This window comes from Botrytis cinerea, chromosome 6 (assembly GCF_000143535.2).
Source record: "Botrytis cinerea B05.10 chromosome 6, complete sequence".
Classification (NCBI taxonomy): Eukaryota; Fungi; Ascomycota; class Leotiomycetes; order Helotiales; family Sclerotiniaceae; genus Botrytis; species Botrytis cinerea.
In genome coordinates, this window is record NC_037315.1 from 1 (window position 1) to 13414 (window position 13414).

At 23.2% G+C, this 13414-nt stretch overlaps 2 protein-coding genes across 2 annotated transcripts; both read left to right on the forward strand.

Moving 5' to 3' along the window:
- Positions 1 to 503: 503 nt before the first annotated feature.
- BCIN_06g00010 (hypothetical protein) lies at positions 504 to 1354 on the forward strand. Its single transcript, XM_024693258.1, has 3 exons — positions 504 to 899; positions 965 to 1067; positions 1118 to 1354. The coding sequence occupies exons 1-3, from the start codon at positions 586 to 588 to the stop codon at positions 1202 to 1204; spliced, it is 504 nt and encodes a 167-aa protein (XP_024549044.1). The 5' UTR covers positions 504 to 585; the 3' UTR covers positions 1205 to 1354.
- A 1186-nt stretch (positions 1355 to 2540) lies between these two features.
- BCIN_06g00020 (hypothetical protein) lies at positions 2541 to 3053 on the forward strand. Its single transcript, XM_024693259.1, has 2 exons — positions 2541 to 2754; positions 2823 to 3053. Exons 1-2 carry the CDS (start codon positions 2614 to 2616, stop codon positions 2997 to 2999), a joined length of 318 nt encoding a protein of 105 aa, XP_024549045.1. The 5' UTR covers positions 2541 to 2613; the 3' UTR covers positions 3000 to 3053.
- The last annotated feature ends 10361 nt before the right edge of the window (positions 3054 to 13414 follow it).

Genomic DNA, 13414 nt, shown 5'->3' on the forward strand with positions numbered 1-13414 from the left:
TAACCCTAACCCTAACCCTAACCCTAACCCTAACCCTAACCCTAACCCTAACCCTAACCCTAACCCTAACCCTAACCCTAACCCTAACCCTAACTCCATCGCTGAAGAGAACCTGAAGAAACGACTGGATAAGATCGGGAAGTTCGACGTCAACAAACCTGATCACGCAATAATAAGCAAATGGAGGAGTTTTTTCAAGGTCATGGGAACTCATGTCATTACAGGTTGTGCGTATGGTGCACGCTTTCAATTAGTGAGTGACCCGTCCCAAGCTACTAAATTCTTCTGTAGCTCGCCGGCTAATCTCAAACACTTCCACAGAATGTGTGGTCTTCCAACACGAATTCAAGTGCAAAAGAGAAGTTCAATGTAAATGTCAGTGCAGAATATAACGGCTTGACAACAGGTGGTAAGTTCGACGGGAGCATCTCAACAACCGACGAATACAAGAATTTTCAGGCGACTGTCCAGAAGACATGCTCGTGTCAAGGTGGAGATCCACAGAAGGCTGTCACAGTCTCGGCTAGTCCCAATGATAAGGATGTCTACAAACACTTCAACGATTGGGTTCAAACGACTGATAAAATGCCTAATGTTATGTCGATGCAGACTGCGGCTTTGTGGGATGTGTTGGCTGTTGCTATGGATGCAGAACTCGTGGACCTCGCACCTTCGGTGGAAGACGTGTTCAAATACATTATTGCACATCCGGCTCTACATCAGACCAAATGCCGCTTCGTCATCAACTCGGATTGGGGAGAAATGGGCCTCTTGACTCCATCAGCCTTCATTCGTCCAGACCCGGAGAACCCAGCCGGAAGTGAATTTCTCGTTACCACAACAAAGGTTTCGTGGGGACGGGAGCATTCTTTTCAATATGAACGGGACAAAACTGTCGAGTAAGTTGTAAATCACAGACAAATACTTTTACTGTTACAGAAGACATGACTGATGGATTCCTCAGCTTCATTATTGAGAACGACGGATCTCCTATCGACATCATGCTGTCACACGGTAGCAACGGCGATCAAGTCGGTAGTGGTAAATGCCAGGTCAGCTTCACCAATGTAAGTGTATTGCTCTTTCAGGGGACGACCGTACACTAACACGTCCACAGAAAGCATACGAAAACGCAGGTATTAAAGGCAATAACTGGAATTCGCAATGGTTTTATGGATGTGACGTTAATCAATCCGAGTCGTAATTGATTTATCTTCTCATACTCGGTTTCAGCCGCTCGTCGTGAACAGCTATGCCGGAGAGGCCCAGCTTTGGCGCAGTTGCCCAAGTGCTTCTACCACGGTAAACTCACTTTATTTCATCACACTAATGTGACCAGCAACCTCCTCTGCTAGGCGGTCTAGCTCCTATCTAGTTATATATATATCTATATTAAGGAGTGCTTTGCTTATGTCTTCTTTGTATGCGCGGCTCATTAGTAGCCGCTTATGCTGTCCTTTCTATGTCAATGAACATTTAGTTTTCCCCTGCTACCGCCAAACATTCATTCAATCCCGTACCTCTGATGAATCTTCAAATTTGTGACTTCTCCCAAAGCTATCATTATGGTTTACTCAGCGTAGAGTGCAAACAGACTAAGTATTTGCAAGTCTAAATGTTGGACGAACAGCAAAGGCCATTCACTCATTTTGAGTGCAATCTCCACCACTTCTAAGTGAATGGAATTTGTAATTAGTCTACGGCATTGCGCTATTAAAGGTGCACTTAATAAGGGCCACGATGCCCACCTAGAATGAGAATCATCATGCATCATAAAGAACCATTTTAGTTTACCATAGAAGTGAACAAGGTGGTCAACACCTGATACATACCAACACTAAGTAGTTGAGCACATGCTGGCTCATATCACAACCTAACTGTAGGCCGCTGTAGCTGGGCCCAACTACTAGGGGCTGAGTGCGTTCTGCCCACGCACGATGAAAGGTGGAGTCGTCACCCCATCCTCTTCTCTCCACCTTACCACCCACATGCCTAGCGCCTCGTCTGGCTGCGGGCCACCCTCTTCGTCATAGCGATGAATAGTTGACTACATGGAGTCACCTCGTTCGTCCACGTTTTGCTAGGACCAGTGAATACAGGATACCGGGAGTGACCAGGCATCCAAAGATGAGGCTTTGGATGATGGTTGACGAGAGGCACTCGATAGCATCATGGGAAGGCGGATGTGGCTGAACATTATTCGCTCGCGCCGAATACCTCGAATAATCTGGTGACAATGAATCCTTAGGATGGCCGCTTACTGACTGGGGAAGCTGCGCAGTTGCTCCATATCTTCTGGCAAGCATTATCGGGCTCGCAATGAGGCGACCCATGCAGTTTGCATAGGCCAATAAACCCAAAAATAAAAATAAATTACCCGGGCAACTGCAAGAGAAATAGAGGCCGAAATGGAAAAAGGAAAAAAAAACATTCACCAACCCTCGATATAGTGTTAGGCTGAGGGGAATATATAAAATGATCTAGTTATCCTGAAATGGACAGGATACCATAAGACTTGTTATTTACGATTATAGCAAACAGAGATCAGAAACGTCTCGGTCTATACCTATTGTTCCATATCCACCATATCCAAAGCATACTGATATAGTCAAGATGACTCCACTAAGCAATATCATTGTCGTTTCTGCACTTACAGAGGACCTGAAATGTGGCCAGTATGCAATAGAGTGTACAGAACAATGTGATGTCCTGGTGGAAAATGCTACCAAGACCAAGTTCTGGTTTGACTCGAAGGTATACCACCTCGGTTCTTTCTCTAGACATACATTACAAGCCCAGTGTCTAACTTATACCGACCGCAGTCGCTCTCCGACGAAGTAATTCGACGGATTAGCAGTGTCCGGCTCATCACTGAATCCCACGACCAAGGACATGTGGATACCCCTTATGGTGGTAATTGGACATGGTTTGAGCTCCGCATCCGCAGAGGCAGCACCAGTGGTAGTCAGGAAGGGGGGAAGAATCTTTATGAAGACTGAATATAGGGTTAAGGTTAGGCTAATATTTCATGAAAACAAATTTACTTTTTTATATATCATTCGATGCGCCTTGATTCGATGGATTCAATGGTATTGTTTTTACTATTGCAAGAATACTATGGAGCTAGCAAAATAGGAAAAAGCTAATAATGTATATAGAATTTAAGGTGATAGAAATCTTTTTTGTTTTCGAATATATTGAAATAGATTCACTATTACTTTTAAAAGCTCTTTCATCTTTCTTTATAATTGTTTTCTAATAAAATTATAAAAAGTTTTATAATAAAATTATAAAAAAAGATATTACATTAATTTTTCAAATAAACAAAATATCCATTTATTAATTTCTAATTCTTGATATTGATTTCAGAATTTGTATATTTCAGAAGAACTCTCGTTATAATCTCAAATTAATCTTTATTAATCTATTCTCCCTTTTTATTTGCAAATAGTATTTTCTTATATAAGATTAATTCTATTTAATAAAATATTAGTTCTATTTCTTATTTATTTGCTATAATACATTTAACAATATTTAATAAATTATTTAACTTTTTGTTTTCTAATTGCTTGATTCATTCTTGAATCTGTTTTTTTGTTATATTTTGCTATAGCTTTATTTTAATATTCTATAAAATATTATTTGTCTCTTTTTTGTTTATAATAATATAATTTGTGATAACAATCTTTGTTTTGATTAGTATTGATTGATAAAATCTTTTGAATAATATAAATAAGGAATTAGAACTGAAATCGGAAATAAAAGCTAGCTGTTTCTATAAATATCCTTTGATAGTATTATATAAAATGATTAAAAGTTTTAATAATCTTTAATTATAAAGGAATAAATGTGTAAGTTTAAATAAACATTTTCTTATTTTAATATAACCTTATATTAAATATTTTAATTATATAAATCAAACTATTTAGAAATTTTCAGATAAAAGAGTTTATTATTATAATTATGTATTAACATTTACAATCAAAAAATAATTAGAAAGTAGTTCTTTAATTAAGAAGTAATAATATATACTTTTTGAAATATTTAAAAAATATATTATAACTTTAGAAAATTCTAATAATGAGAATATTTTATTCAATGATTTTGCTATTCTACTTCTCAATATATCATAAGATATTATTATTGATTTATTCACTACTTTTTTAATCAAGGTTTTTTTTGTTTTAATAAAACTATTTAAAAAAAAAAGCTGGTTCCATTAAAAAAAAATCCAAAATCTGATAATTCAAAAAAGCTGATCCTATTAAAAAAGCAATCAAAAGCTAGTTCTATTAGAAGGAAATCAAAAGCTGATCCTATTAAAAGGAAACTAAAAGCTAATTCTATTAGGAAAGAACTAAAAGCTGATTTTATTAAAAGAGATCAAAAACTAGCTCTATCAAAAGGATTCAAAAGCTAGCTTTATTAGAAAGAATCAAATACTAATCCTATCAGGGAAAACCAAAAGGTAGCTCTTTCAAAAGGAACTAAATATTAGTCCTATCGGGGAAAATCAAAAAAATAGCTCTATTAAAGAGAGGGAATCAAAATCTAATAATTCAAAAAAGCTGATCCTATTAAAGGGAATTAGAAGCTAGCTTTATCAAAAGAAATCAAATATTTGTCCTATCAAGGAAAACCAAAAGATAGCTTTATCGAAAAAAGAAAACTAAAATCTAATAATTTAAAAAAGCTGATTCTATTAAAGAAATCCAAAAGATAATCCTATTAAAAGTAATCAAAAGTTGACTTCACCGAAAGGAATCAAAATCCATCTCAAATATATACTAAAGATTTTTATTCATTTTCCTATTTTATATAAAATATTATTATTAAAAACTTATTAAAAACGGCAAATTACTTTCATGCCCCTCAAATGTCATTTAATTACTTTCATACCTTAAAATTTGAAAAAAATTACTTTCATGCCTTTTAGATTCTATAATAGAATTTATTATAGAATCTGGTCTAAAATTATAGAATCTATTATAGAATCTAGTTTAAAATCTATTGTTTATAATATTGTTTTTATAAATAAAAATAATAATATAATATAATATTTATATCTTCTAATTTATATATATATTCAAATAAGAATCAAATAATTTTCATTATAAATTTGAATTATAATTTAATAATAAAATATTGAAAGATATATAAATCGATTAAATAAAATTGATAAAATAATAATTAATTATTTAATTGTTATTTCAAAAAAATGAAAGGAAGATTAAATTTTTTATTTAAAAAATGATTGGATTAGAAAAAGGAATTTAAATAAAAAAAGTTGATTTTAAATAAATAAATATAAAAAAGGATCTAATCTCTCAAATTATAAAATAAGAAAATTAATCTTATATAATTTTTTAATCAAAATTATATATTATATTGTTTATATAGTTTATTAATTATTCACTCGAATATACTTTCATTTTATATATATATATTATATATATATAATCATCCATCATATATTTTCGATTTATAATAGATTATAAATTTGATAACTTATATATATAATTAAAAAGTAAATTATTTTAATATATAATATAATATATATCGAAAAAGCAACGAAAAAGCTTTCAAAAAAATATTGAAAAAACTTTCGAAAATCTAAAAGAAAATCGATTTTCGAATTCGAAATTAAATATATTTAAAACATATTTAAAATCAAATTGAAATTCGATTAGAATTTAATATCTCATATATTATATATAAAAGAATATATATTAATATAAATCAATATCGATTTTATACCTCTTTTCGAATTTATATAATTTTTATATATATATATTATATATACTTTTATTACATTACAAAATAATATTATTAAATAAAATATATTACCAAAAAGCATTCCTTTATATATATATATATTTACAATTCTTATATATATTATCAATTTTCATATATATTATCAACTTTTATATATATATATATATATATTATTGAAATATATATCAATATATATATTTATAAGTCTTTTATATATATATATTATATAGAAATATTATAAAATTATTCCAATTAATTGATTGAAGAATATATAGATATAAATAATAATAAATAATATAATATAATTCAATATAATAATAAGAAAGTCTATTATATTAACAACTTATATTATTATATTACTTTCAATATAAGAATCAAATATTATTTAATAGTTTATTAAAATAAAAATAAAAATATGATAAATCAATTAAATATAGAAGATTCTATTTTCAATATATCTATATATTATATTTATAATATAAAAAATATAAAAAGAAATTCTAATTTAATTGTTAAAAAGTTTTGATTATTAGAATATATATTAAATATATATATAATTAAAATATCAAATTCGAATATAAATTTTATTAAATTAAAGAATTATAATTTAGATTTTATATTGAATATATTAAAAAAAGAAAGAATACAATTAGAATAATTCAATATTCTTATTATATTAAAAATCGAATAAGAAAAACAATATAATAGAATATTATATACATTAAACTTTTATTTTTATAAAAATATTAGCTTTTTAACCTTTCTATATATAAATCTATATTCTTAAAATTAAATCTAATTAAATAAATAAAATTAGATCCTTAAAAACTATACAAATATATATATATTATTTATAATAAATAATATAGCAATTATTTTATATAAAAATATTTTAATTTAAATAGATTTTATTATATATATATAATAAGATTTAAATTAAAAAATAATAATTAAATCTAATACAAAATTCATATTAATATATAAAATATATAATATAACTTTACAAAGTTTTTGTAAAGTTAAAAATATTTTTGAATAAGATTCTAATTTATATAATATTTATTATATTATATTATATTTAAAGAATTATTAAATATAAGTTATACAATCAAATATATAGATTAAATTCTAAATAATCAATTTAATTATATAAAATAATATAATAATATTATACTTTATATAAACAATTCAAATAATAGTTTTAATAAATAATATTATTTTAAATTTAATAATATATTTATATTTAAAAAGCTTTATTTAAAATATAATAAAAAATTAAAAGAATTTAAAAAAAATCTAAAAAAGCTTTTACTATATTAAAATCTATAATAATAATAGAATTAAATGAAAGATTTAAAGAAAAATCTAAGTCAAAAAAGCTTTAGAATATTATAAATAAAATATATAATGAAATCTTATTAGATCTAATAGATCGATATTTTAATAAATTAATAAAATCAAATTATAATGATTTTAATAATATAAATGAATATATAAATAATATATTATTATTATATATTTATTTAAAAGATTTAAAATTCAAATTACAAAAGACTTATATAATTTAAATAATATTTAATAATTTAAATAATTCTTTTAATTCATTTAAATTTAGAAACACAAAAGAAATTTCAAAAAATTTAATTAATAATAATAATATTGATTTAAATAAATTAATATTTGAATTAATATTTAAAGAATTTAAAATAAAAGGTTTTATAGAGTTTAATAAAGTTATTAAATCTTAAAATATTATTTAAAATTATATATATTATAATAAAAAGGATTATTTAGAAAACAAATGTTTTAAAAAGTATTTTGAATTTTATAATAAATATTATAAAAGATTTAAAAACTTTAATAAAATAATAATAATAATAAAAATAAATTTTATAAAATTATAAAAGAATTAAATAATTTTAAAAAGTTTAATAAATCTTATAATAAATATAAAAATAATAAAAAAATTAATCAAAATAATAATAATAAAATGAAAAAAGATTTTAACATTATATTTAACTCTAAATATAAAAATATTATTATAATTTTATTAACAAATTATATTATTAAATTTAAAAATTATAAAATATTATTACCCAAATAAAAAATAACTTATAAATTATAAAACATATAAAATCCCAAAATATACTAATATAATAAATAAAAAATCTATATTAATATTAAAATATAAAAATATTCCAATTATTATAAATAATAAAAAATTATTCATTCAAATGATTAAATATATACCCTTATTAAAATTAATTCTAATTAATATTAAATAAACAACTAAAAAAAAATAAACTAATAATATACTATTTTCTAATAATATTTATAATTTTTCAAATAAATTATTAAATATTAAAATTGAAATTAAATAAATTAATAATACTTTCTATTTAAAATATAATATAAATTATAAATTAATAAATCAATTAAATAATAATATGAATATAAATATTATTAATAAAAATATAAATTCTAAAATAAATTTAAAAAATAAATTTAAAAAGAAATTTGAAAGTTCTAAAATAAATTCAAATATAAAATTTAAAAAAAAATTAAAAAATATAAATCTTAATAATTTAAACCTCTAACATAAAAATTTAAATTATATAAATAAAAATTATATTATAAAAATATTAAATCTAAAAAAATTTAATATTAATCTAAATTATTATAAAACCTACATATATACTAAAATAACTCAAAATATTAATAAAACTCTTTCTAATATTAAATTAAATTAATTCAAAAAAATTAATATTAATATTTATAAACAATTTAAAATATCAAAATTAAAAAAGGAAAAATATTTTATTATTTTTATAAAATAAATTATAAAAAATATATAAATATATTCTATTAAATATAAATCTAATACTTTTATTATATTAAAGGATTTTTATAATTTAATAAAAATATTAAAATTATAAAACTCAATAATACTAAAAAATTTAATTCAAATTAATAGAATTTATTTATTAAATCAAAAAATATTATATTAGAATTTATAAATCCTTATTATTATTTTCAAAATAAAATAATCGAAAAATTAAATAGATATTTAATAAAAAGATTATTAATATTCATAAAAAATAAGAATATATTTATATTCTTATAATCTAATATATTAAAAAATATAGTTTATATTAAAAACAAATATTATAATAGAATTATCAAAAGCTTTTTTTTTAAATTAATATTAAATAAAGAATCTAATTTAAAAGAAATTAAAATTCTTAAATCTTTAATATATATATTAAAATATAAAAAAAAAGAATAAATAAATTTGATTATAAATCAAAAAAAGGAATCTTAATAGAATTTGAATTATTTAAAAATCTATTATTTTATATTCCAAATAAAAATAAAAATATAAATTCTAATAATTATATTATTAAAAAAAAAATTTTATATTATAATAAAAATATAAATAATGATAATAATTTTATTATAAATAATTTATTAAAAAGATTAAATATAAAAATCCTTGAAAATAAAAATCAAAAAAAAGAAATAGATATATATAATAATATTTATAATAATTTAAAAAATAATAATAAAAGATTAATAATAAAAATCCTATATAATTTTAATTTATCTATTTTAATAAAATAATTTAAATATATTAAAGAAATAGAATTATTATTAAATATATATAATTTTGCTTATATATTATATATTAAATTAAAAAATTAAAATTATAAAATTAAATTAAATAATATTGATAACAATTAATATAAAAATAAAATATTATTATACTTTAATATAAAAATTAAAAAAAAAAATAATAATAAAAAGATCTTATAATAAAAATCTAATTATTTTTAAATTATATTCAAAAATTATAAATTCAAATTAAAAAGAAAATTAAAAAAAAAGTTATAAATTATAAAATAAAAATCTTAAAAAAGAATAATATCTAAAATATTATTAAAAAGAATAATAATATTAAAAAACTAAATATTTTAAAAACAAAATGAATTCATAAAATCAAATATTTATTTGAAAATAACATTGAATTTAAAGCTAAATATATAATTAAAGAATTTAAACAATTATATAATTTAAATTATTTAAATATATTTATTAATATAATAAAACAAATAACTTAGAAATTAATATTTATTTTAATAATAAATAAAAAATAATATATATATAAAATAAATATAATATTAACTTTTATTTAAAAAAATATTAATAAAAATATATATATTAAATCTTTTGAAATATATTATAATAATAATATAATATTAAAACTAAATAAAGCTTTATATAAATTAAAACAATCTACTAAAATCTAATATACTATATTAAAAAGAATATTAAATAAATTAAATTTTATTAATATAAAATCAAATGAATATATATTTATAAATAAATATTTAAAATTAATATTAAATATATTTATTAATAATATTACTATTATAAACTTTAACAAAATTTTAATAAAAGATTTTATAAAAAATCTAAAAAGATATTTAGATTTAAAAGATTATTTAAATATTCAAATAAATTTAAATAAAAAATTTATAAAACTTTTTCAAAAAGAATATATTGAAAAATGTTTTATAAATTTAAATTTAAAAAAATATACTTTTATAATTATTCCTATAATTATTAAAAATAATTTAAAAATAAATTCTAATAAAGTAAATTCAAATAATATTAAATTAATTTAAAAAGTAATAAGAAAATTATTATATTTAATATTAAAAACTAAATAAGATATTATATTTTCGATTTTAAAATTAGTAAAATATACATTTAATCCTAATAAAGAATATTTAATAATAATAAAAAAACTTTTTAGATATTTAAAAGATATTAAAAACTTTAAAACAATTTATAAAAAAGATTATAATAATTTTGATTATACTAATAATAAGAGTTCTATAAAATCCACTAATAAATATATATTTATATATAGAAATAATTCAATTAATTAAAGAATTAAATTATAATTAATAATAACTCAAAATATAATCGAATCTAAATTAATTGTTATAAATTTAGTTACTAAAAAAGTTATATATTTAAAAAAAAATATTAATTGAATTAAATTAATATAATTAAGAGAAATTTCTAATATGAATAAGCAATACAACAGCAAAAGTTATATTTGAAAATATTATATATTATAATAAAAATAAATATATAGATACAAAATATTATTATATAAGAGATTTTATAAATAAAGGATTTTTAGATCTAAATTAGATTTCAATTAATAATCAAATAATTAATGGATTAACTAAACCATTAAATAAAATTAAATTATTTAAATTTATTAATATAATTAAAAATTATAATAACTATTAAATATTATAAAAATAAAAATTAATATTCTTTTTATTTATTTAAAAAGGTTTTTTAATAAGGCTAATACTAGAATATATAAATTAGTACTCTTTTTATCCTTTTAAAAAGGTTTTTAATAAGACTAATAATATTCTAAAAATTAATATATATAATACAAAAATATAACTTTACAAAAACTTCACGAAATTATATAAAATTATATAATATTATTTTATTTATTATTTTATTATTATTTTATTATTATTTTATTATTATTTTATATATTTAATTAATTAAAAAGATAATATATATTAAAAGGGACTATTATTTATAATATTGTTTTTATAAATAAAAATAATAATATAATATAATATTGATATCTTTTAATTTATATATATATTTGAATAAGAATAAAGTAATTTTCATTATAAATTCGAATTATAATTTAATAATAAAATATTGAAAAATAAATAAATCGATTAGATAAGATTGATAAGATAATAATTAATTATTTAATTGTTATTTCGAAAAAATAAAAGGAAGATTAGATTCTTTATTTAAAGAATGGCTGGATTAGAAAAATGAATTTAAATAAAGAAAGCTGATTCTAAGTGAATAAGTATAAAAAGGGATCTAATTCTTCAAATTGTAAAATAAGAAAGTTAATCTTATATAATTTTTTAATTAAAATTATGTGTCATACTGTTTATATAATCTATTAGTTTGTTACGGGAGCTGCCTCTAGGGTCACGTGGAAGTGTCTAGAGATCTCTCGAGGTGGTTTAGACTAGACTTCAAGTAGGAATTCGATAAGGTTGTAACTGGTTGCAATTCTCGTAACTATAGTAATGAAACTAATGATTGTTGTCTTGAGCACGAAGCTCTACATTATAATGAAACCCCTTCCCTTATATAGATCTTCGTCTCACTTGGACAGCTGGGACAGCCGGTCGCTCCTGGAGCGCTGTCGTTCCTGAGCTGTCCATCACGGGACACTAATCCCGTGACTCTTGGTGTCCTAGCTTATTCTTTTGTCCTGGGGCCAACCCCCTGGGATCTTACTAATATAACTTCGCGAAAAGTTTGCAAAGTTATGCTCGGTGTTTCCTAGGACCTATTGTCCTAGGAACTGTATCCTAAGATTCTAGGATATCCTATGACTAATACTATATACATGCCTGAGGCTTTCCTTGGGTGCCTAGTGTCCCCCGGTATACTGTAGCTGAATCACTGAGGCCTATAATACCATTATAGCCTATACGTTGGTGATTCTACAGCCTGTTACTAATCCGTCGTAACACTATCCCCTTCTTAGCCTAGCGCTTGTCCCAAGCGTTTATATTAGTACGTCTTCCCTTTTGTATACTTAATGATTGTGGTGTTTCTTCTTTTCTTCATTATGCCTCCTCTGAATACTGACAAAAGAAAAGAACAAATTCGTCTTGCTCGTCTTGTTGAACAGAAAGGTTTCGAAATGCCTTCATGCTCTTTGTGCGAACGCACTGGTCGCAAATGTATTGTTTCGCCCTCTGATTCTTCGCGGTGCAGTGAATGTATTCGCAGCAGCAAAAAATGCGATGTCCAAGGTCCATCTGAAAGTGACTGGGAAAGTTTGTCCCGACAGAAAGAGAGGTTGGATCAAGAAGAGGAAGAGGCTATGGCTAAAATCCTGCGATTGCGAAAGCAGAAACGTTTCCTGTTGAAACGTGAATCTGAGATGCTTCGTCGTGGTTTACGAACTCTCGATGAACTAGTGGAGGCGGAGGAGAAGGAGAGACTAGAAAAGGAAAAGATTGAAAAGGAGCGTGTTGAGGGAGAAACAGCAAACGTTGATGCTGCGCCTACTCCTATTGATTCTTCTTCCTTCGATTTCTTCGATCCTTCTTTGCCTGAGTTGTCCGAAGCGGATCTTGAGGCTTTATTGGCAGGTGTGGGTACTTCAGGTGGAATGCCCGTAGCTTCTCAGGGCAGCTGAGATCTTCCTTGAGTTCCCATGTGTTTTCTGAATGTGGGTAGTCTAACCATTTGATCAAATACTTGACCTTGTTTCTGACGTATTTGCAGTCTAGTATTGTTTCGACATCGTATATGGCGTTTGGGTTGACTGGTTCAATTTCTGTAAATGGCGCATTTGGCGCTCCTGGTGGTGCTGGTTCGAGCAAGGATATGTGGAATACTGGGTGGATATTCATTGTGTCTGGTAATTTCAATCGATAATTAACCGTTCCTATTACCTTATCAATCTTGAATGGTCCTAGTTTCCTGTGGTCGAGTTTATTGCTTGGTCTCTTGGTTTCGATGTTTCGTCGAAGCAAATAAACTTTATCCCCCTCTT